Source organism: Leucoraja erinacea, chromosome 17 (genome assembly GCF_028641065.1).
Source record: "Leucoraja erinacea ecotype New England chromosome 17, Leri_hhj_1, whole genome shotgun sequence".
Taxonomy (NCBI): Eukaryota; Metazoa; Chordata; class Chondrichthyes; order Rajiformes; family Rajidae; genus Leucoraja; species Leucoraja erinaceus.
The window spans coordinates 36,854,921-36,878,592 of record NC_073393.1 but is presented as its reverse complement, the minus strand read 5'-3'; the positions used below and the strand labels follow the sequence as shown (position 1 = coordinate 36,878,592).

The 23,672-nt window shown below is 42.5% G+C and overlaps 1 protein-coding gene across 1 annotated transcript in view; it reads right to left on the bottom strand.

Annotated features, from left to right (window-relative positions):
• Positions 1-23,672, bottom strand: part of LOC129705407 (putative leucine-rich repeat-containing protein DDB_G0290503) — a 558,220-nt gene that overhangs the window by 30,603 nt on the left and 503,945 nt on the right. Inside the window, exons 40-41 of the mRNA XM_055648958.1 lie at positions 19,836-19,929; positions 19,441-19,511 (exon numbers count right to left, since the gene is read on the bottom strand). Of these exons, the coding sequence (XP_055504933.1) occupies positions 19,441-19,511; positions 19,836-19,929 (165 nt within the window). The remainder of the gene's footprint in view (positions 1-19,440; positions 19,512-19,835; positions 19,930-23,672) is intronic.

Genomic DNA, 23,672 nt, shown 5'->3' with positions numbered 1-23,672 from the left:
GGTAAGTTTGCTTGTTTTTCATTCATGTATCTGGCCTCTACATTTAGACACAAGGCGTACAAAATTCCACTTCAACATTTTGGGTTCAAACCAACTCTGTTGATGTAGAGACTAAAGAAATTGCATATTTCTTATTGTGACCATTTGTTTGGAGATGGAATCTACTTGTGGTGATACTGCTAAAACAGAAACAGGTTTAGATCATGATGAGAGATTATGAAGCATTTAAAAAAAAAAAAAATAAAAAAAATCCCGCATGACTTTAAAGTGGTTTTGATCCCACAGAAATTCATCGAAATTTTCACTGTAATTGGAATCTGTTACAATGTCAAAATATTCAACAATTTAACATGGTCCAACATAAAAGCCTGCAATCCAAAGCACTTTTGCCATGCTGCATTAAGTTCCCACTCATTCATCACTGTAAAGCGAATAACCTAAAGAGCATTTCAAGTTTTCCAGCATGGCAGTTTGGAGCAAAAAGTAACATCAATGCCATTTTGGTTAACTGACGCATTGCAAGCAAAAAGACAAAATAAAAACACCCAACATTAAAAAACGTGCTTGAATAAGCATATCAAATAAATATTTCATTTTAATCCCAAATAAATAGAGCATTCAATCGATAACAGTCCCATCTGTATGGACTAAAAATTAATGAGGACAACTCTTTAAGTCAGACATCTAGGGACAGTGCAGCTTTCTCTTTATATTGCAAAGTCTACAAATTTCTATTAAAATATGGTAATTTGGCAAAGCAGGTGTGGTTTTCTGACCAAGAAAATTGCCTCGATTTTTACTTCAAAGCGGCTTAATTCAGATGAGATGAAATACTCTGTTGCATTAGTTTCACAGATCTGAGGATTATAATGACAGTTAATAAAACTGCATCAATTACAGAACAAAGGATTAAACCTGCACTCACTGCCATGCTTCTTATGTTTCCGACCATGTCTGGTGGGACAATAGCATATCTACTGCTCTTAATTTAAGATAATCAGACAATACATTAAAATGAAGTCATTTCTGCATTGTTTTTGTTGCAAGCTTTGCATGCTCTGCTGGGCCAAATATAAACTTCAGTGCCAGTAGTCTGCATTTCGCAGCTTGGCTACTTTTCAGATGCACATCTCACCACAAAGAAAAGGAAGGAAATCACAAGTCAGTCTAAAATAATCAAAGATCGGTGAAAGGGGGAATGATACAAGAGTTGATTTAAATCCTGCAGGGCAATGGCAGGTTTGATTTAGATTTATATTTTTACATGCTTGATTTCCCATTACCCCCAGCCCTTCCCTGAAGTCATTCACCATAATTTGGGTTGTAGGTGGTTCTTTGATTTTTCAGTACCATGTCCTTCATGTTGACATTTTGATGTGAAATATAGGTGTATTCCTATGCTGATTTTCCAAATTTGCAGACAGCACAAAAGTAGGTGGCAATTCAAGTTGTGAGGAGAAACCGCATCTTAAGTACTACAAATTAATGTTATCTCATTAGACACAAAATACTGGAGTAACTCAGCTGGTCAGGCAGCATCTCTGGAGAAAAAGAACAGATGACGTTTCGGGTCGAGAATCTGAAGAAGGGTCTCCACCTGAAACGTCACCTATTCCTTTTCTCTAGTGATGCTGCAGTACCCACTGACTTCAGCAGTTTGTGTCTTCGGTGTAAACTAGCATCAACAGTTCCTTCCTATGCATTATTTCATTGGAGGTGGTTCAGAGTAGGTTCATTAGGATGATCCCTGAAATGGAGGGATTGTCCAGTGAGGAAAGTTAAACATGTTGGGACTCATTGGAGTTTAGAAGAATGAGAGGCAGTTCTGTTGAAACAGAAGATTCTCAGGGGGCTAGACAGGGTGAATGCTCAGGGGGTGAGCCTGTGTGAAAGGGTCTTAGAATAGGATGCTCATTTGAGATCAGGAAGAATTTCTTGGAAGGTTACAAATCTTTGGAACACCGTGACACAGAGAGCAGTGGGGGCAGAGTCCTAGTGTGTAGTTAAGGCTAATGGGTCTGTCCCACTTAGGCACTGCAGAAGACTATGCAGTCGCCACATGTTCACGGACGGTTGCCAAGGAGTCGCCTTCATGGTCGTGAGGAGTTCCTGCATCTGGGAATTAGTCGCGGCCTCATTATGGTCGCCGCGGATTTTTCAACATGTTGAAAAATTTGTGGCGACCAGAATGAAGCCGCCGTGGAGAGTAGCGAGAATTCTCGTGCCGTAGGTGGGTCGCCAGGAGGTCGAAGGTTCTCGTAGGTTATAGCCGGTGCTGACCGGTGAATTTCATTGGCTCATTGGGAAAAAAAAACGTAAGCAGTAGTTTTCAGAACCAAGGGTAGCCGACCGGTAATGTTAAATCTCTGCCGAACTTCACAGCTGTGTATCTCGGACTTCTTAAAAGCTGTCACCACTCCTTCTCCCCCCCTCCCTCTCGCCCCCTCTTTTAAAGGACTTACCGTACACTGTGCTTTCGCCTTCTTAATTACAGCGCCAACCTTCCTGTTCATCGCGGTATGTGTCTGTATCACATTGGCTTTGCACCATGTGAATTTCACTCAGCGCACCCCCCGCTTGCCCTGTCCCCTGCCTGTATAACGGGCTGGTTCCACTCTGACAGTCGCCGTTCCAGTTGCTGGTTTTTCAGGCGACTGAGAAATTGCCTAAGTGGAACAGGCCCATTAGACAGATAGATTTCGAATTGTAAAGGAATTGAATGTTATGAACTTATGAAGAAAGGGCAGGAAAATGGACTTAAGGAATGTTGTATCAACCATGATCCTATTAAATAATGGAACAGACTTGAGGGCTGAATGATCTTTTCCCATTCTAATGGTCATTTTCTAGTTTCCTGTGTGGCGTCGGGTGTTTCTCTACAATTTCTCTACAAGTAACCTTGCAAGTCCGACATCTTCCTTTACTTTCCTCTTAATGGACAACTATCCAGATGGCTGTTGGTACTACTCCAGTGAGAATGTACAAGCTGTTCCTTGTTGGCTTTACCTAACCATTGATCCTGCAGCTGTTTGTTCAGAACTGGGTTGATTTAACTTGTGCAAATACAGAGTGTTCCTGCCCAGGGCAAGTATGTTGGGCACACGCACAACCTTGTTCTAACCACGGAGGGTTTCAGACTCATTTTGAATTTGCAATCTTCTGGAGGGTATTATATATTTTCACACTATGTAGGTGGGATCGTTGATAGTGATAATCAGCTGGGCCTATGGGGAAATAAATGGCTGGAACATAGAGAAGCACAGGAATTCTCACAATGTCTGTGCCAAACATGATGCCAAGATAAAGTAATCTCATCTGCCTGCAAATGATCCATATCCTTCCATTCCCTAGATACTACCACATCTGCCTCTGCCACCTTCTCTGGCGGTGCGATTGAGGTACTTATCACCTTGTGTTTAAACGTTGCTCCTTCACCTTAATGCTATGGCCTGCAGTCTTTGACATTGCCACCCTGGGGGAGAAAATGTCTTACTGTGTACCCTTGCTATGGCTTTCATAGTTGTTTGTGATATATATAAATGAGTTGGACATAGATTTATAGGAAGGAACTGCAGATGCTGGTTTAAACTGAAGATAGACGTAAAAAGCTGGAGTAACTCAGTGGAACAGGCAGCACCTCTGGAGAGATGGAATGGGTGATGTTTCGGGTCAAGACCCTTCTTCAGACGGAGGTTCTGCGTGTCCCACTGAGTAACCCCAGCTTTCTGTGTCCATCTTTGGACATAAATGTAGATGGGTTGGCTAGTAAGTTTGCAGACGACACAAAGACTGCTGGAGTTGTGGACAGTGCGGAAGGCAGTCAAAGTATACAGCAGGATATAGATCAGCTAAAGAAATGGGTCTTTATCTATTTGCTGAGCAGGTTTCCTTTTTAATCCTCTCTGCATTTTACCCATGTATGACACTGCCACCTAGCTATGAATCATTATAATACACTGGGTCACCAGGATCAAATGATGATGTAGAGTGTGAACAGCTAGCATCTCAGCACCAATCCCCGCTGTTCCCCGTAACTTTCTGTCCACAATTCACAGCAATATTATTACCCTGATCTCATGTGTTGAACTTTGTTTAATAAACTGTGTGGTACCTGATTAAGGGCTTTCTTAAAACCTAAATCAAGCCATATACTGTGTTTGCCTTGCCTGTGTCTACTGGTTACAACCTCAAAGAACTCTTAACAGATGAATCACGCATGATTTCGTTTACAAAGGTCCCCATTGAGTTTGGGTCATCAGTATGATTCTCTAACTGCCCTATTATAAAGTATGTAATAATGCTTTTTACAACTCTAATCCTACTTTGGTAACTGATCAATATGTACCACTTCTTGCACCACCATTAATTTGTTTTCTGATTGTGACTTCTTGAATTCATATCTTGTGTTTTGCAATCTTTTTTTCTTTTTTACTGTCTTGTTGAATTTATATATAAATATTGCTTTTCTGTGTGCCTGAGTTTATATGCCCGTGATGTTGCTGCAAGCAAGATTTTTAGTTCTACCTGTACCTCACCATATTTGTGCATTGAAAGTAAACTCAACTTGACTTGTTGATTAGACGAAACTCAGATATCAAGATAGACACAAAAAGCTGGCTTAACTCAGCGGGACAGGCAGCATATCTGGAGGGAAGAAATGGGTGATGTTTCAGGTCGAAACCGTGTAATTGGTCTCCATTGGTCTCTGTGTGCTTTTTCTCTCCTCTTTCTTGAATCATGAGGTTATATTTCGACTTCCCTGCATTGCGACTCCCAGATTTGACTAAATTCTCCCATTTGCACTGTGATACAAGCATTGTGGTCACTATCTCCGTCACCAAATTTATCAGACTATGTAATTAATTAGCTCTTTGTTCCATTGTATTTTTCCACTGATGCTAAATGTTATTTTTACATATCTTTACTAACTTTTATAGTTTGTTTTTGTATATCACTGAATGCTCCTGTTTTCTACTTTCTCGTTTCATTATTAATTTCTTGTTTTTCCTTTCCTAAAATTCCTCCAATACTGAGGTTTTTGGTTCAACTTGGCAATGATATAAAACATTTATTTTGATTTGATAGCAGATTCAGCGTTATTTGTTACAGTGGTATCAATGTGCATTATGGGGACACAAAGGTACACAAAAATGCTGGAGAAACTCAGCGGGGTGCAGCAGCATCTATGGGGCAAAGGAGATAGGCAACGTTTCGGCCCGAAACGTTGCCTATCTCCTTCGCTCCATAGATGCTGCTGCACCCGCTGAGTTTCTCCAGCATTTTTCTGTACCTTCGATTTTCCAGCATCTGCAGTTCCTTCTTAAATGCATTATGGGGACATATGGTGTGTTAATTGGTTGACACTAAATTATCTCTTGGTGTAGGTTTAAGGAGAAAAGAATCAAAGCTGAGGAAAATGTTGATAGCTGGTTTGTGAATGTGTATGGGTGAGAGAGGACATATGGGTTTCAGGGGTACAAGGAAAAAAAGGGGGTGTTAGACTAATAGACCGGAGAGGACCCGGCGTCAATAGTGGAGAAGTCAAGCCAGCGGTCGATGATGGCGCCGACTGACAGACAGACGAGGATGGACACGTGGAAGTGAGGACGCCGCTGCCGAGGGAAGGAACAAAGGAGGACCCGGCGCGGGGAGACGCTGTGGGGGGGGGGGGGAAGGGGAGAAGAACAAAGGGGGACCTGGCGCGGGGTACTTTGTAACTTTGTAAGCGCCCTATATGGGCGACTATTTGCATACCTTAAGTAAGCAAGCAAAGAATTTCACTATGACTTGTCACATGTGGCAATAAAGTAAATATTCAATTCAATTCAAGGATGCTCCCCTGTGAGTTCGCATGGACCCAAGCAGTTAAAAGACCTCCTTCTCTGTTGTTAAATGGATAAGATATTTGTTGTGCTAAATCTTTAAATGTTGCTGGTCAACTGTTATCTCTTTGATTTTCCTAATTTATCACAGTCAACGCACACCTTGCATCTTTGTAGTTTGCATTGATTGATTGGACCAAAATATAGGCTTTCCCCAAAAGCCTATTTAAATGCTAAATTATGAATTAACCATTGCACAATCTGAATTGAATACGTTGGTTGGTTGGTTGGCAGGCAAGACCATGTTATGGCCCTATGAAACCCTCTGATTGCTACCACTGTTCACTGAGCATCGATGCCTTGATAATTAGATTTATTTTAAGACTTATCCTTGACTCTTCAATAATTCACATATTCCAGCACAGTGGAAAATCAAAACTGATTTTCAATGATTACACTTGAGCTTGTTTATTATGCTCTGTTGAGACCAGGGTACATGGAATGTATTTGTAGAGACGTTGATTCCAGATATACTTAAAGGTTTGACAGTGGAGATGCAATGGCAAAGATTTAAAGACCGCATGGATGAACTCCAACATTTTTTCATCCCTTTTTGGCGAAAAATTAAAATGGGGAACGGGGCAAAACCGTGGCTAATGAGGGAAATCAAGGATAGTGTTAAATCCAAGGAAAAGGCATATACATTGGCCAGAGGAAGCAGCAAACCGGAGGACTGGGAGACATTCAGAATTTAACAGAGGAGGACAAGGGTTTAATTCAGAGGGGGGAAATAGAGCATGAAAGAAAGCTTGCGGGGAATATAAAAACTGACTTTAAAAGCTTCTTTAGATATGTAAAAAGGAAAAGATTAATGAAGACAAATGTAGGTCCATTACAATCAGAGACAGGAGAATTTATAATGGGAAACAAAGAAATGGCAGAACAGTTAAATGAGTACTTTGGTTCTGTCTTCTCTAAGGAAGACACAAACAATGTCCCAGAAATACTAGCGCACTGCGGATCTAGTGGGAGGATAAAACTGAAGGGAATCCACATTATTCAGGAAATGGTGTTATGTAAACCGATAAATCCCCATGGCCTGATGGTCTGCATCCCACAGTACTCAAGGGGTGGCCCGAGAAATTGTGGATGCATTGGTGATCAATTTTCCAATGTTCTCTCGAATCTGGATCAGTTCCTATGGACTGGAGGGTAGCCAATGTAATCCCATCTTTTAATAATGGAGGGAGAGAGAAAACGGGGAATTATAGACCAGTTAGCCTTACATTGGTAGTGGGGAAGATGCTGGGGTCCATTGTTCAAGATGTTATAGCAGCGCCTATGGAAAGCTGTGACACGATCGATCAAAGTCAGCATGGATTTATGAATGGGATATCATGCTTGACTAATCTTCTGGAATTTTTTGAGGATGTAGCAAGTAGAATGGATAAGGGTGAGCCAATGGATGTGGTGTATCTGGAAACATAGAAACATAGAAAATAGGTGCAGGAGTTGGCCATTCGGCCCTTCGAGCCTGCACCGCCATTCAATATGACCATGGCTGGAGTTTCAAAAAGCCTTTGACATAGTCCCACATAAGAGATTAGTGTGCAAAATTAGACCACATGGTATTGGGGGTAGAGTGTTAACATGGATAGAGAACTGGTTGGCAGACAGGAAACAAAGAGTAGAAATTAATGGGATCTTTTTAGAATGGCAGGCAGTGACTGGTGGTGTGCTGCAAGGCTCAGTACTGGGAGCCCAGCTATTGACAATATCTATTAACGATTTAGACAAGGGAATTAAATGTGACATCTCCAAGTTTGTGGATGACACAAAGCTGTGAGATGTCATGAAGATGCTATGAGGCTGCAGGATGACTTGGATAGGTTGGGTGAGTGAACAGATGCATGGCAGATGTAGTATAATGTGGGTAAATGTAAGGTTATTAACTTTGGTGGTAAAAACAGGAAGGCTGATTATTATCTGAATGATTATTATTGAAAAGGGGAGGTGCAACGAGACCTGGTAGTGCTTTTACATCAGTCACTGAGGTATGCAGGTACAGCAGGTAGTGATGAAAGCTAACAGCATATTGGCCTTCAATGCGAAGGATTTGAGTTCAGGAGCAAGGAATTGTACAGGGCCCTGGTGGGAGCACACCTGCAATATTGTGTGCAATTTACGTCTTCTAATGTGAGGAAGTACATTATTACTGTTGAGGGAGTGCAGCGTAATTTCACCAGGTTAATTCCTGGGATGGCGGGATTGACATATGATGAAAGAATCGGTCGACTGGGCTTGTATTCACTGGAATTTAGAATGATGAGAGGGGATCTTATAGAAACATTTAAAATTCTTAAAGGATTGCAGGAAAATGTTCCTGATGTTGGGGGATTCCAGAACCAGGGGTCACAGTTTAAGAATAAGGGGTAGGTCATTTAGCACTGAGATGAGGAAACACTTCTTCACCCAGAGAGTTGTGCATCTGTGGAATTCTCTGCCATAGAAGGCAGTGGAGGCCAATTCACTGGATGCTTTCAAGAGAGAGTTAGATTTAGCTCTTAGGGCTAAAGGAATCAAGGGATATGGGGAAAAAGCAGGAATGGGGTACTGATTTTAGATGAACAGCCACGATCATATTGAATGGCGGTGCTGGCTCGAAGGGCCGAATGGCCTACTCTTGCACCTACATTTCTATGATATATTATGTGGGGTGAGTTTAACTTTGCCCTTGGTTGCCTTGTAATTTGTGAGCGAGTTGACCAACCTTTGTTCCATAGTCTACAATTCTAACCCATTCTTTTGTTAATTGCACCAGCTCCAATGACATCCTGAGTAGACTCCTGCTTTAATCTGGAGAAATGGTGTGCAATTAACACCAGACCATGAAGATGAGTCAAGGCTAGAAGAAGCCTAAATGGTAAGTTTTCATTAGCATTTTAAATACAAAACATACATTTTGGACCTACAATGCTGAATATTTAGCCCAGCCCTGTATGAGTCACTTCCTTCCTAATTGTATGGAACTTCTGAAAGTCTGAAGAAGGGTCTCGCCCCGAAACGTCACCTATTCCTTTTCTCCAGAGATGCTCTCTGACTCACTGTGTTACTCCAGGTTTATGTGTCTAACTCCTGAAAGCCGTTATCATCAAAATGTACCAGTAGCAGAAGTATCCAAGAAGGTGTGGAGAAGGGTCTCGACCCGAAACGTTGCCTATTTCCTTCGCTCCATAGATGCTGCCTCACCCGCTGAGTTTCTCCAGCATTTTTGTCTACTTTTGATTTTCCAGCATCTGCAGTTCCTTCTTAAGCAAGAAGGTGTGATGATCAGAGAGAGGGCTTACAGCTTGTAGATATCCCTTTATGGTGGATGTAAGCCATTTAAAGAATCTGAGTGCAGTGATCAGCAGACCCATTTCAAAAGGCGAACAGAAATGGACAAGGTTTCTTAGTTTGCATTGTTGACATCTTACAACATGGGTTATTTTCTTTTAAATATATTAATAATTGATAAGTAGTGGATCTAAAACAGTAATTTAAGAACTCATTGCTAACACATTACATTCTGAAGAAGGGTCTCGACCTGAAACGTCACCTATTCCTTTTCTCCAGAGCTGCCGCCTGACCCGCTGAGTTATTCTGATATTTTGTGACTATCTGCAGTGTAAACCATCATCTGCAGTTCCTTCCTACACACTTTGATTTAATCTTTTCAGGTGTAATAATGAATTATACTGGTTGAAATTTACTGTGTGGTATGATGGCGCAGTGGTTGGTGCGACGGCCTCATTGGTCCAGGGACCTGGAGTTAATCCTGACATCGCATGCTGTTTGTGTAGAGTTTGTATGTTTTCTCCGCGACTGTGTGTGTTTTTTCTCTGGGTACTCTTGTTTCATTTCACACCCTGAAGACGTGGATTAACTGACCACTACAGCATTCCTTTCAGAATCGGTTAATATCAAAAATAATCAAAGGGATTTTGAAGGGCTTACATCAGAGAGAATATGTTGCAGGGATACAGGAAATAAGACGGAGGAGTATGGAACTCATGGGATTGTACCTCTGGGCCTCAAGTAAAAAACAAACTGTTATAGCGACTAAAAATGTATGCAAGTATTATTTTAAAAAAAAGCATTTTAATAAACCATTATAATAAAAATGAAAACCTAACAATAAATATAATTGTTTTTTAGAATATCAGGGCTGATCAGGAAATATTTTTTGCAGAGCAGCTCTGAAGGCAGAAACCTTTCACATTTCAATCAGAGCTGGTTTCTTTCATTACGTTGCTTACTGATACAAAATATTGGATAAATTACCATTGCAGTTATTGTTATGTACACAGGTACGAACTCGCTAAAATGTAAGAAATTTGATGAAGTTGCTCCACGGGGGTTTTCTCAAAAAACGCAATATTTCCCAACGCATTCTGAATGTTTGCCAATGAAAATTTCTTAAAGGTAAAGATGAGTTTTTTTTAAAAAATCATGGTACGCACTGTACATCAACCACCACTTTTGGATTCTTTTTAGCTCTCTACACTCCTCAGTATCAGATTCAGATTCAATTTTAATTGTCATTGTCAGTGTACAGTACAGAGACAACGAAATGCATTGTATGTATAAGATTTGAAAAGATATTGCTCGACTCCTTTTAATGTTCCAGAAATAGCAAGTGTTTTGGAGTTTTTCTTTGCGTGATGAAATGTTTATTATATACTAAGCTGCTGTCTTCCATGGAACTGATGCTTTATTACAATCTAGCTTGCTTTCAGTCATAATCTTTCATGACTAAATTAAGTTTTTGCTTCCCATTTAGAATTATATTCCCAATCACCATTTTCTCTCTATTCACTGGCTAAATGATTTTAAATGTATATGGAAAATAATTGTATTTCTACAAGTGGAGATAGGGTCAATTGGCTTCTTTTCTTTGATAAGTATTTCATTGTAGAGGGAGAGTGACCTTTTGGATGTCAGTCATGCGTTAAATTTTCCCCCTTTAAGCTTGATAATGGAAAACTGTAGATTTCTTTTGAGTTAGAAGCAATTGAATTGATTTTCTGTGGTGTAATTACCAGTTATTAAACAGCTACATTATGTTTCAGGTAAATGCTTTCACAAATACCTTCAACTCTCAGGACTCGGTAAAAGATAGCCAGCCAAAGGATCACTGTCAAATGAATGCTCCACACCGATCTTTTAAACGTAGTTAATATGCAAAGTTTGCATCTTGAAAATGTTATCTTAAACATTCCCTATAATTGCATGTCAAAGATATTCACACTATTAAAAAAAAACCTATCAAATTGCTATTGTCTAACTCAATTTAATTATTTTATGACATTCCCACTAATTGTCCATCTTAATATTTCTTCTATTTGTTCATTTATCATATGCGAATCTGGATAAGTTGAGGAAATGTTTTGGTGGGTCGCGGAGCATCAGTACCTTAATACTAAGCATAGCTTTGTGAAAATCCACAAAAGGATGGAGTGAGTGCTAAAATTTTTTAGATATGAACAAATCCCCAGAACAGATCTATGTGAGGATTCTAAGTGAAGCAGAAGAGGAGATTGCGAGGATTTTTGCATCTTCATTAGCCTTGAGTGAAGATTGGAGGATAGCTAATGTTGTCCCCTTGTTCATGAAGGGAAGTGCAGCCAAGTCTGGAAACTACAGGCAGATGAGACTGACCTCTGTGGCCCGGGGGGAGGGATGGTGGTAGTTTTCTGGAGAAGATTTGGGTTCACTTTGAAAGGCAGGAACTGTTTAGCAAAAATCAACACATTTTTGTGTCTCACAACTCTGATGGATGAAGGCAGGGTGGTAGAAATTGTCTATGTGGATTCTAGTGAGGCTTTTGCTCAGGTCACTCATGGTAAATTGATCTAGAAGAGTAAGGATCCAAGTCAGGTTGGTGAACTGAAACTATTTTCCGTATCGTATCTCCATCCCCAATGAGGCCTAACATCGTGGAGTTCATGGTATTTCCTGGAGACTGACGTGAGCTTCAAGCCACGGGAGTCTGCGGGACTTTAACATAGCGGAGCTAGCGATCACATTCGCAGGACTGTATACAATTCTGGTCACTCTGCTCGAGGAAGGATGTCATTAAACTGGAAATGTTGCAAACATATTTGAGGATGTTCCCAGGTCTAGAATTTTACATTATTACGAGGGACATAGAGAAGACCGATAGTCAGAATTTGTTTTCCAGGACAAGAAAGTCTAGAAATAAAGAGCGTTGGTTTGAGGTGAGAAGTAAAACCTTCTACACAATGGCAGTGCATAATTGGAATGAGCTGTCATGGAACGCGGTGGAGGTATATACCATTATATGGTCTCAAAGGCATTTGGATTGCACAGGAGTGGGGAGCATACAGGCCTACTGAAAGCAAATTCAATTAGTGTCGTGAGACATCAGGGTCAGCATGGATCAGATGGCCTATAAAGGCCTGTTTCTGGATTGTACGTTTGCTGCTGAAAATATAATTGTCACAGATTCTGCAGCCTCGGCTAATTCTCTTGGAAGGAGACAACAGCAGCAGAAACAACAATAAAGGGTGCATCAAACTTCATCCCTTCTGTGCAGCTTTTGGAGGCTCATCACAGTGTGTGGCTGAAATCAGTTGACGGTCAAGGATTGCGCACTGCAGAAAATATTAAGTGAAGCAAATAATAATAGGGGAGGAGAGTTGCAAGAAACTATATCTGTTGCCATATCCTGGTCCGGATGTGGCGGCGCTGTTGAACGGCTACGGCTCGCTTGCAGTCGTCTGTTTTTACTTTTTTTGTTGTTTTTTTTGTCTTGTTTAGTTAATTTTTTAATTATTAGGCTGTGTTATGTGTGGGGGGGGGGGGCTGAAACATGGCTTTCTGTCTCTCCCTTCGGGGGAATGCGACTTTTTTTTGTCGTTTCCCCCTTCTCTGCCTCCGTCTGCGCTGAGGCCTAATGGCGGAGCTGGCGGCCTCCAACCTGCGACCGACCTCGAGGCTCCGGAGGCAGAGCCAGCCAGGAATCACCAACGCGAGGCTGGCCATCTTCGATCTGTGGCGGCGTTCGGGCACGCCAGTGGCAGCGGCACGACTCGGCGCTCCGGTGAGGGCGGCCCGGTGCGGGGCTGGGACAGTGCTGGCTGAGACGCTCCGGTGGCAGCGGCATGACTCGGGGCTGGGACGGCGCTCCCATGAGGGCGGCCCGGCGCGGGGCTGAGACGGTGCTCCAGTGGCTGAGGGGGCGTTCTGGCGGCGGCGACCTGAACCCGGGGCTCGGACGCGGGCCAGTGGACGACATCGTTGGGAGCACGCAGGTCACAGGCTGGTGCCTGTTTTCCGGAGCTCCCGCGGCAACAGTTGTGTCCGCTGGACTGGAGGGCGGCAGCTATGACCACCCCCGCCCGTGGAGCTTGAACCGGCCCGTTCGCGGAGCTCGGTGAACCGCGGGAATGATTACCATCGCCCGGTGGGGTATCGCCTCAGCGCAGAGGGAGAATAGGAGGGATGAGACAGTAACCCTAAGATTTTTGCCTCCATCACAGTGAGGAGGTGCCTGGTGAATTCACTGTGGTGGATGTTAATTTGTGTTTATTGTGTGTTTCGTTATTTATTATTACATGTATGGCTGCAGGCAACGACATTTCGTTCAGACCGAAAGGTCTGAATGACAAATAAAGGATCTAAGTCTAAGTCTAAGTCCCATAACTCTCTTCCTAGTTTCCTCCTGGACCCAAATGCTGAACTGGCTTTGTAAGCGGTTCCTTCGGCTCCGGTGCTATCTCTATTTCCCAATGCAAAAAACAGCAAGAAAATACATGACCGCAGGTGACTGTGTTGGTGGATGTCAAGTTGTACCCCTGGGACATGGGTTCAGGAGTATCGCAAGCAAGTATTCCGTGCACAATCATTAATAGCTACTTCTTCGTTGGCTGTCTCATTTTGTCAGAAATTGTATTTTTTTTTAAAATGTTAATGGAGTAATCCATGCTGGAGTAAAGCAAGATCCAGACAACATTAAGTATGGGTTGTTAAAGTGACAAATAACGTTCACACAATACCAGTGCCACATGTTGATCATCAGCCACTTCAAAGCAGCAGCCACAGAAGGACAAAAGATGGATATCTTCCAGCAGATAATTGATATCTTTATTACACAGAGCCTTTCTGACATCGATAAATAATAAAATGGAAGACAGCGTGTGCGGAGTAACTCAGGACGTTAGGCAGTATCTCAGGAGAACTTGGATTAGTGACATTTTGGATCAGGACCTATCTTCAAACTGTTCCTCCAATTTGCATTTGGACTCGCTCTGGCCTTACTGTCCTGGGCCTCTTCCATTGTCAGAGTGAGGCCAAATGCAAATTGAAGGAACAGCACCTCATGTTTCGCTTGGGCATCTTACACCCCAGCGGACTTGTGCAATGTGGCCCGTAGCACCCGGTCTATCCTCGACCCCCAGATGAACTAGAAGATGGATCGGGTGATCCCTGTGGCGTAGGAGGGAGGGGCAGACCACACTTGCGTCAAGTAGAGCAGCCCCGAGAGCACCTTACACCTGATGACCAAATGTTTCCCCATTATGAAGAGCACAGCACCAGCTTCTTCCCCACTTTGGCTATCCGCTCCAGCCATTTCTTGTCACATGCCTCAGCCCCGCCGAACCAGATTCCCAGCACCTTCAAGAAGTCAGGCTTGATGGTGAAGGGGTCGGAAGATCGGTCGGGCCAGGTGCCAAAGAGCATAGCCTCGCTCTTCCTGCGGTTCACCCTGGCTCCCGTGGCCGACTCAAACTGGTCGCAGATGCTGATCAATCTGCGGACCGACCCTGGATCCGAGCAGAAGACGGCGACATCATCCATGTACAGGGAGGTCTTGACTTGAATGTCCCCACTGCCTGGCAATGTCACTCCTCTTATGCTCACGTCCTTCCTGATGGACTCGGCAAAAGGTTCAATACAACAGACGAACAAGACAGGGGAGCGAGGGCAACCCTGCCTGACTCTAGACCTGACGGGGAAGCTGTCTGATTCCCACCCATTGATTTGCACTGCACTACAGATATCAGTGTAGAGCAGTTTGATCCAATTTCTGATTCTCTCCACAAAGCCTATTTTGGAGAGCACTATCCCTCATGTATGTGTGCGATATCCTGTTGAAGGCCTTCTCCTGGTCCACGCTGACTAGGCAGGCATCCACCCGTCTGTCCTGCACTTAGGCAGGTATCTCTCAGCAGCGCCAGGCTGTCTCAGATTTTCCTGCCAGGTACAGCACAGGTTTGGTCCGGGTGGATCACCCATCCCAGGGCAGACTTGACCCGGTTGGCCTTAGACAGGATCTTATAATCAACATTCAACAATGTGATGGGTCTCCAATTCCTTATATCCTTCATTTCCTCTTCTACTTGTAGATTAGGGAGATGCTGCCCTTCCTCATGGAGTCTGACGTGCTGCCTACTAGAAGCATGTCGTTGTACACTTCCAGCAGGTCAGGGCCCACCCAGTCCCACAGAGCCGAATACAACTCGGCCGGTAAGCCATCTCTTCCGGGAGATTTACTCGAGTCAAAGGAATGGATGGAGCCAGTCAGTTCCTCTAGGGCCAGTGGTTGGTCCAGACACTCCTGCTTGCTGACCTCTGTGGCCACAATGCACAAGTCAGCAGACAAAGGGGGTAAAAGCGTGTCTAACCTTGCCCTCACCCTGATGGCCAACTTCATGTGTGGCTGCATCAGGCAGAGCATAGAGCCAAGGCACGTGGGCACCATATGCCACTTCCTGCTGAGCTTCTACCTGTACCCAGTGTTGTGAAGGATGGGCCTGGAGCAGATGCCACGCAACGTGCCAGTCAGCTGGCCATTGCCGCCCCATCTGTCGTTCGTGGAAAGGTTCTTCCGGACCAACACCTTTGACCATGTCCATCGGGCAGTGGTCAGCATGTAACGTCTTGCAGGCACTGTAGGGAAAGTACTCCATGAATCCTGTGGTGTGGTTCCCAGAGCAGACTGCCCAGCTTGTCTGGCAAAATGCCTCATCGCCAGAACTCACCAACAAACACCAAGACCTGGCTTGGCTGGCGGTGAGCGGAGCCTTCCCAGTCATATCCTTCCTGCACCGTCGGAACCTCACTACCAGCGCACGCTGCCCTCGGGACGGCTGCTATGGAGAGGAGACGGTTGCCCACCTCTTTGCAGAGTGTGGATTCGTAAAGAGAGTCTAGAGAGGTCTGCAAGGGTCCCTGTCACGGTTTATTCCGAACAGCTCCGTCACAGAGGACTCTGCGATTTACGGACTGTTCCCAGGGATGCATTCAGAGACTGACATCGAGTCAGTGGAAGGTCATCAACTCGGTGAAAGATGCTCTTTGGTCAGCCCGAGTGTTGTTCACCACCCAGCGGAGCGAGATGTCCATTGGGGTATGTTGCCGTCTGGCCTGCTGCAGACTGCAGGAGTACGTGCTGAGTGATGCACTGAAGCTTGGTGCAGCCAACGCCAAGGCTCGGTGGGGAAGGACCACAGTCTAAGGCCCTTCTGCTGCTGGACATGGGGGACAGGGTGTGGTGGAGACGCCCCTAAAAATAAGGGAAGAGATTCCATGCCAGTGGGCCACATGAGTGGCAAGGACGGGAGATAAATTTGAGAAATTTGAGCAATGTATGTAGACTGTTGTGGCGGCTCCTAAGGGTCGTGCCATTATACTGCCGAACCCCTCGGCACAGGAGTGGTGCAGTCCGGAGGCGGCCCTCAGCCGGAGGGTTTAAAAGGGTATGGCGTCCGAAAGGAATAAAATGTTGGATGAATTTTTTTTTGTATTGAATAATTGCACGGTTCATGTATGTATATATTTATAACCTGAATAAAGTCTATTTTGAATTTTAAAAATCTTACACCCCAGCGGTATGAATATTCATTTCTCTAACTTCAAGTAACCCTTGCATCCCCTCTCTCTCCATTCCTTCCTCCATCCTAGTCGTCATACTAGTTTCACTGTTGTCTTGTTGGGGTTTCACTGTCTGTATAACTCGTTATCACCTACCCCACAGCCAACAATGAACCGTTCCTTGATCATCGTTACTTTTTGCATATCTTTCATTCATTGTTCTCTATATCACCGTCTATATCTCGTTTCCCTTTCCCCTGACTCTCAGCCTGAAGAAGGATCTCAACCTTAAGTGTCACCTTTATCCTTTTCTCCGGAGATATTGCCTGATCCGCTGAGTTATTCCAGCTTTATGTGTCTATTGTGGATACAGTTGGGGGGGGGGGGGGGGGGGGGGGGGGGGCGCAGCAGGGTTGATAGGCAAATGATTGGACAACAGCCAGAGATGAAAAGATAGGGATTGTAGAGTGTGTGAAGCTAGAAGAAGAAATGCAGGTGGAATTTGGGAGTACCAGGCTTTGTCCTGTCCCTGCTTTCTTCTCCCTCCTATTATTAGTCTGAAGAATGGTCCCGAACCAAAACATTGCCTATCCATGTTTTTCAGAGATGCTCATGGCCCTCTGTTTTACTCCAACACATTGTGTCTTTTTTTTTTTTTTGTAAACCAGTTTGCTTCTACTTGTTGTTAATTATTTCACTCATAGATTGGATAACTGGGCAGTACAACTTTGACAAACAACAGCAATATTAAATGATAAGGTAACACTTGGAAGCAAACCAAATATCCACAACTGAAAAATGTTGCTTCCCAAACACCATTTTAGTTTCATATCTTCTGGCAGTAGATTAATTGTGAAATATAGTTAAAATAGAAAAGGAAAGTTGAGGTTGTAATGAATTGTAAGAAATATGCATATTTATTCACTTTGAAAATGAAAGCCATGCAAACAATGAAATTAAATGTTAGCCCAAGCACATCATGAGAACAAAATGATAAAGTGCAGTAAAATGATAAATATGCAAAAACATTGCTTGGATATTACATAGTAATATTTTTATTTTGTCATTTTTAGTTTATTCTATTCTTGGCAAGCAAGCATGGGACTCTCTTAAGTGTAAGTTTAGATCTTGAGATGCATAAGGTTTAAAGGCACTGCAAGCACTGGGGGTTAAGCTTAAAGCGACTACTGTGCACTACAAACTGCTGATAACAAGACTACCAAAATAAAATAATCAAAGGATGTGTGCTATTTTATATCACACATCCTGTGTTTAGTTGAGGAAAAGTCGAAAGCTAAGCTCTCAGAACACAGCAAAGGTGAGTGTTGAATGAAATGGAGGGATATCAGTTGGTTCATGCAACCCGTTTTATTTTATATACACAAAATGCTGGAGTAATTCAGCAGGATAGGCAGCATCTCTGCCTGTCCTGCTGAGTTACTTCAGCATTTAGTGTCTATATTCAATTTAAACCAGCATTTGCAGTTCCTTCCTGCACTATTTTATTTTATGTTTGCTTATAGGGTTGGCTTTTTTTTGTGAATTTTTGGCGTGGGGGCAGAACAAGTAGCATCTGTTCACAAAAGTTTAAAATGTCTCTAATATCAACCTGCTTTTGTGGTTATGGCCGACGCATTGCTAGAATGTTATTAACTTGACTTAATACATATTGATATAGTGATTCAATTATTTAATAAAATACCTGCCGCCTCCGAGTCTGTGTTCAACAGCATATCACATGAATGTTTTCTTAGTATAAAAACTTTTCAAATATTCTCTTGGATATGGGTCAGTAACAGGTTTTAGCCTCTTTGAGGAGTTCAGAATTTGAATATCCTCTTCTCACCCATTTCAATATGTATTTATTGTTTCAGAATTTGAATTCTGAACAATTAAATCAGATTTATTCAGTTTACATCTATCCAACATCTAAGTCTGCACTAAAATGGTATGTGAGGAATTAGATTCCAGATCATGAACTGGGCTTGACCATGCCAATCCATTACAAAATATATTCCTTCGCTCCATAGATGCTGCTGCACCCGCTGAGTTTCTCCAGCATGTTTGTGTACCTTCGATTTTCCAGCATCTGCAATTCCTTCTTAAACACATATGTATCTATTGTTTCCTTCCCCTCATATTAATTATTTGTTTCCTCTTGAAGACCTTGTCTTCTGGCTGTGGCACAATTTTACACATGCTAGTTCTCTTTGAGTTTAGTTTATTGCCATGTGTACTGAGGTACAGTGAAAAGCTTTTGTTGTGTGCTAACCAGTCAGTGGAAAGATAATACATAATTACAATCGAGCCGTGCTGTTTGGTCGTTGCGCGAGTCTGAATGGTGATTATCGACAGGTTATTCTATTTTGGCCGTCGAGCCCAACTTGTCTGATGTTCATTCATTCATCCAACTTGTCTCTTGTCTGATGTTCATTCATAAACATATTTATAGTAGAGACTGAGAAACAGTGATCAAGAAAATTTATCTTAAGACTGCTGAGGCCAAATCTACTTGTGTTATAGTTAGTAACTTGCTTCTCTGGTCATTTATTAAATCAACTTGCTGAGCCATTAAGAAGATACTTACATAAAGATTCAGAAATGACATTAAGTACTATGAAACAGAATGGACTTCAATTTGCAGCTGAATGTCACTACTCTTGTTAATCGTGCCAAGTTCAATGCATTGCTCAGCTTTAAAACAAATGAAACATGGTAATCTTCGGAGGTAAGTACTTACTCTTCATCCTGAATTTGGCTCCGGAGCTGCTGCATGACCCTGGGGTCTTCCGTTGAGTAACTGTGCAATGCCTATATAAGAGACATAAATTAGCAAGGTTCAATAATTGAGGACAAATGGAACATTTATTTTTCCAGGAATTATGTGATCAATTGCTACCCTCAGACAGATGAGAGTCCCGTTTCAGACCTTGTCTGTGATACAACAACCTTGGTAAGCAGTAAAATGTTTACACTCGGCAATTACTTATAAAACAATTAACAAATGTTGCACAGCACTTGCATTCCAATTACATCATTTGGAAGCAATTTTGTCTGAGCCGAGTTGACACTTGCACAGATCTGCTGCTATTTCACTGTCCTCATGAAGTACCTACAATGATTTATGAAGCATACCTTTAATCTCTCGTTTGTTATCCTCTTCTCACCCATTTCAACTTTCAATTTCTTGTTTTCCTTCTGCAACTGTTCATTCATTTCCTGTAGATGGCTGTGTTGTGATAAAGATTTCAACAGCAAAGGTCATTACTACAGTAAAGATAAGGAACAACAATGAAAAACATTTCAACTAAAACAAGCCAACTTCTAGTCGTTAATCTTATTTGAGAAAATGTGCCACAATACTTTTTGAATGCTGCTTTTTGCAATTACGCTCTTCTGTGAGGTTTGTTTTGTAAGAAAATCAAAGACTAATGAGCCTGTCCCACTAAGGCGATTTTTTTCGGCAACCGTCATAGTCGTAGCAGGTCGCCGAGAAACCGGCGACTGGACTATTGGGCCTGTCCCACTTAGGCGATTTTTTAGGCGATTGCCGGCGAATACGACATTGAAATTCACCGAAGTCAGCACCGGCGACAACCTCCATCACCTGGCGACACCATACGACACCCTGCCGACTGCCTAGATTAATCTGGCAACAACCTACAACAGCACCTACGTCAAGCTACGCTCATTTGGCGTCAGACCCAAGGTCGCCACTGTCGCTGAAAAGTTTTCAAAATGTTGAAAAATTTTCGGCGACCAGAAAGACGCTACGACTCTTTGGGCGTCTGAGGAGACTACTCACGACCATACAGGCGACATCCCGGCATCCATGTGGTGACCACATAGTCTCCTGTAGTCACCTAAGTGGGACAGGCCCATAAGAAGGCCACATACTGATTTTTCAGTGGACTCAAGCAGTCAGGCAGTAAAAGTAGAGAAAGAGACACAATATTTCGGGTAATAATCCAGAACTAGAAAAGTGAGAAAACAATGTTTTAAGTTGCAAAGTTGTATGAGCAAAAGAACATTTTGTGAAAGGGTGACAAAGACGGTCCAGATGACATAATGCATTCAGCGCCATCTTTTTCATGGTTGAACAAGGGCAGCATCTGTGGAGAGGGAAACATTGACTTAATGTTACTGCTACTGCAGTTGTACAGGGTCTTGGTGAGACCACACCTGGGGTATTGCGTACAGTTTTGGTCTCCAAATCTGAGGAAGGACATTATTGCCATAGAGAGAGTGCAGAGAAGGTTCACCAGACTGATTCATGGGATGTCAGGACTGTCTTATGAAGAAAGACTGGATAGACTTGGTTTATACTCTCTAGAATTTAGGAGATTGAGAGGGGATCTTATAGAAACTTACAAAATTCTTAAGGGGTTGGACAGGCTAGATGCAGGTAGATTGCTCCCAATGTTGGGGAAGTCCAGGACAAGGGGTCACAGTTTAAGGATAAGGGGGAAATCCTTTAAAACCGAGATGAGAAGAACTTTTTTCACACAGAGAGTGGTGAATCTCTGGAACTCTCTGCCGCAGAGGGTAGTTGAGGCCACAGTTCATTGGCTATATTTAAGAGGGAGTTAGATGTGGCCCTTGTGGCTAAGGGGATCAGAAGGTATGGAGAGAAGGCAGGTACGGGATACTGAGTTGGATGATCAGCCATGATCATATTGAATGGCGGTGCAGGCTCGAAGGGCCGAATGGCCTACTCCTGCACCTAATTTCTATGTTTCTATGTTTCTATGTTACAGATGATCTTACGTCAGAACTGCTTAGTTCTGACACAAACAGGAAAGGTTGGATGTCTGAAATGGTTTAATTCACCATTGAATCACAAGGACTGCTCTTGTACTGTTCCAACGAGGCCCAACATAATCTCGAGGAATAGCACCCCAGCTTCCATTTTGCACATTGCGACCTTCAGTTCTGATGGAAAGTAGGCCACGTGTAACGTAACAGTTTTTCTATAGATTGTAGAATGTAAAACTGCTGTTAAGTAAAACATAGAACTACTAATGTTGTGACTGATGGAGTTTGTACTGGAAAACCCTTATCCATGGTTACCAATTGTGAAATGAGAAGACCCATATAAATTTTAACAAACAAGATCTGGTTAAATGGCAGGTGGCAGGTTAGGACATTACATCTCAGGACCCTCAACCCATTATGTTTGTGACAAACGTGTTGCAGAGCCATACTAATCTCATCTGCCAGGACATGATCCATATCCCTCCATTTATTACATATCCATGTGCCTCTCTAAAAGCCTCTTAAACACCACTATCATATCTGCCTCCACCTCTGCTACTTCCCAGACTTCCCCTTCCGAATAAAGCCTGAATCTTCTGCTGTTGAAGAGATCACCACTATTCAGTAGATTGTTGACTGCAGTTTATTTGGCTATTATTATTCATCACAAATCTCAAAATTCACAGCATTCATTTATTCTGTTTATAATATATATAGTAACCAAATATGCTACCTAAATGTATCCTAAATAACTTACCTAATCTTTATTACTCTAACTGCTTTAACTGTTAAATTTGCGTTTCAACTGCTATCATAAAATAAGACAACAATCTTACTGTGAACATAATACATTGAGAATACCTTCTGTCTCCATTTTATAAACTCGTGACCTTTCTTGTGGGTAACATATTCCATATTTAGCTCAACCTTCTGGTTATCAGTCATATTCCATTTGGTTTCTGGTGGATTTATTTACTTTTTTCTATAATTCATGCATGCATAATTACTTAATGGTGGAAGATGATATCCACTTGCTTAGGGGCTTACAATCTCGCAAGGAATAGAGCTGCTTAATTTCCATACTCAGAACATGTACAGATCTCATCTTGTTAATAGATTAAACCCACAATTTCATACTTAAGTATTTAGAGCATTGAGCCACAGATCCACACAGATGGATTCAGGCTCCTTTGCCCAACTTGTCCACACTGACAAATATACCCCCATCTAAGCTAGTCTCATTTGTCCGGTAAACCTTTCCTATCTGTGTAACTGTCTAAGTGTCTTTTAAATGCTGTTATAATACTTTCCTCAACTACCTCCTCTAGCTGCTCGTTCCATATCACTCTAAATGAAAAAGTTGCGCATCAGATTCCTATTAAATCTTTCCCCTCTCATCTTAAACATGTCCTCTGGATTCCCATACGCTGGATAAAAAGCTCTGCACATTCACCGTATCAATTCCCCTCATGATTTTATAACCTCTATAAGATCATCCGTCCTATGCTCCAAGGTATAAAGTCTGATCCTGCTCAGCCTCTCCCTATATATATATCTTCCTTGTCTGTAGAAAATCGAAATGTATCTCTTCAAGTCACTAAAAAGTGTAATATTCCCTATTTAAATGTTTAAAGTTTAGACATACAGCATGGAAACAGGCCCTTTGACTCACTAAGGCCATGCCAATCACCCATTCTCACTAGTTCTATGATATCCCACTTTCTCACCCACTTCTGACAATTTTAGAGGACAATTAACCTACAAATGCCACACATCTTTGGAATATGGGAGGAAACCGATGCAGCGACGGGGAGAACGTGCAAACTCCACTCAGACAGCACATGAGATCAGGATCGAACCCGGGTCTTTGGTGGTGAGGCAGCAGGTCTCCTAGCTGTGCCACTGTGCTGCCTTTATGTCTTCGTGCCTTTGTCTTTAATCAGAATTGGAAAGACAATTATTAACATGTTTAAAGGTAAATCAAGAGAAGGGCAAGAAAGACTAGGGAATTTGAGACTGTGAACCTCATTTGAACCAAGCCATCATTGACTGAGGATTTGTGGAAAAATATTTCCTTGCTCAGTAATATGATCCCACACCTTAATGGGCAGAGTAACACTGTCTTTGATCAATCGAGTCAATTGCTAAAAATAATTTCCTCATATCTGTCTCTGTAGGTTGATTAGCAACATTGACCAACAGGGAATAAGCTGTTTG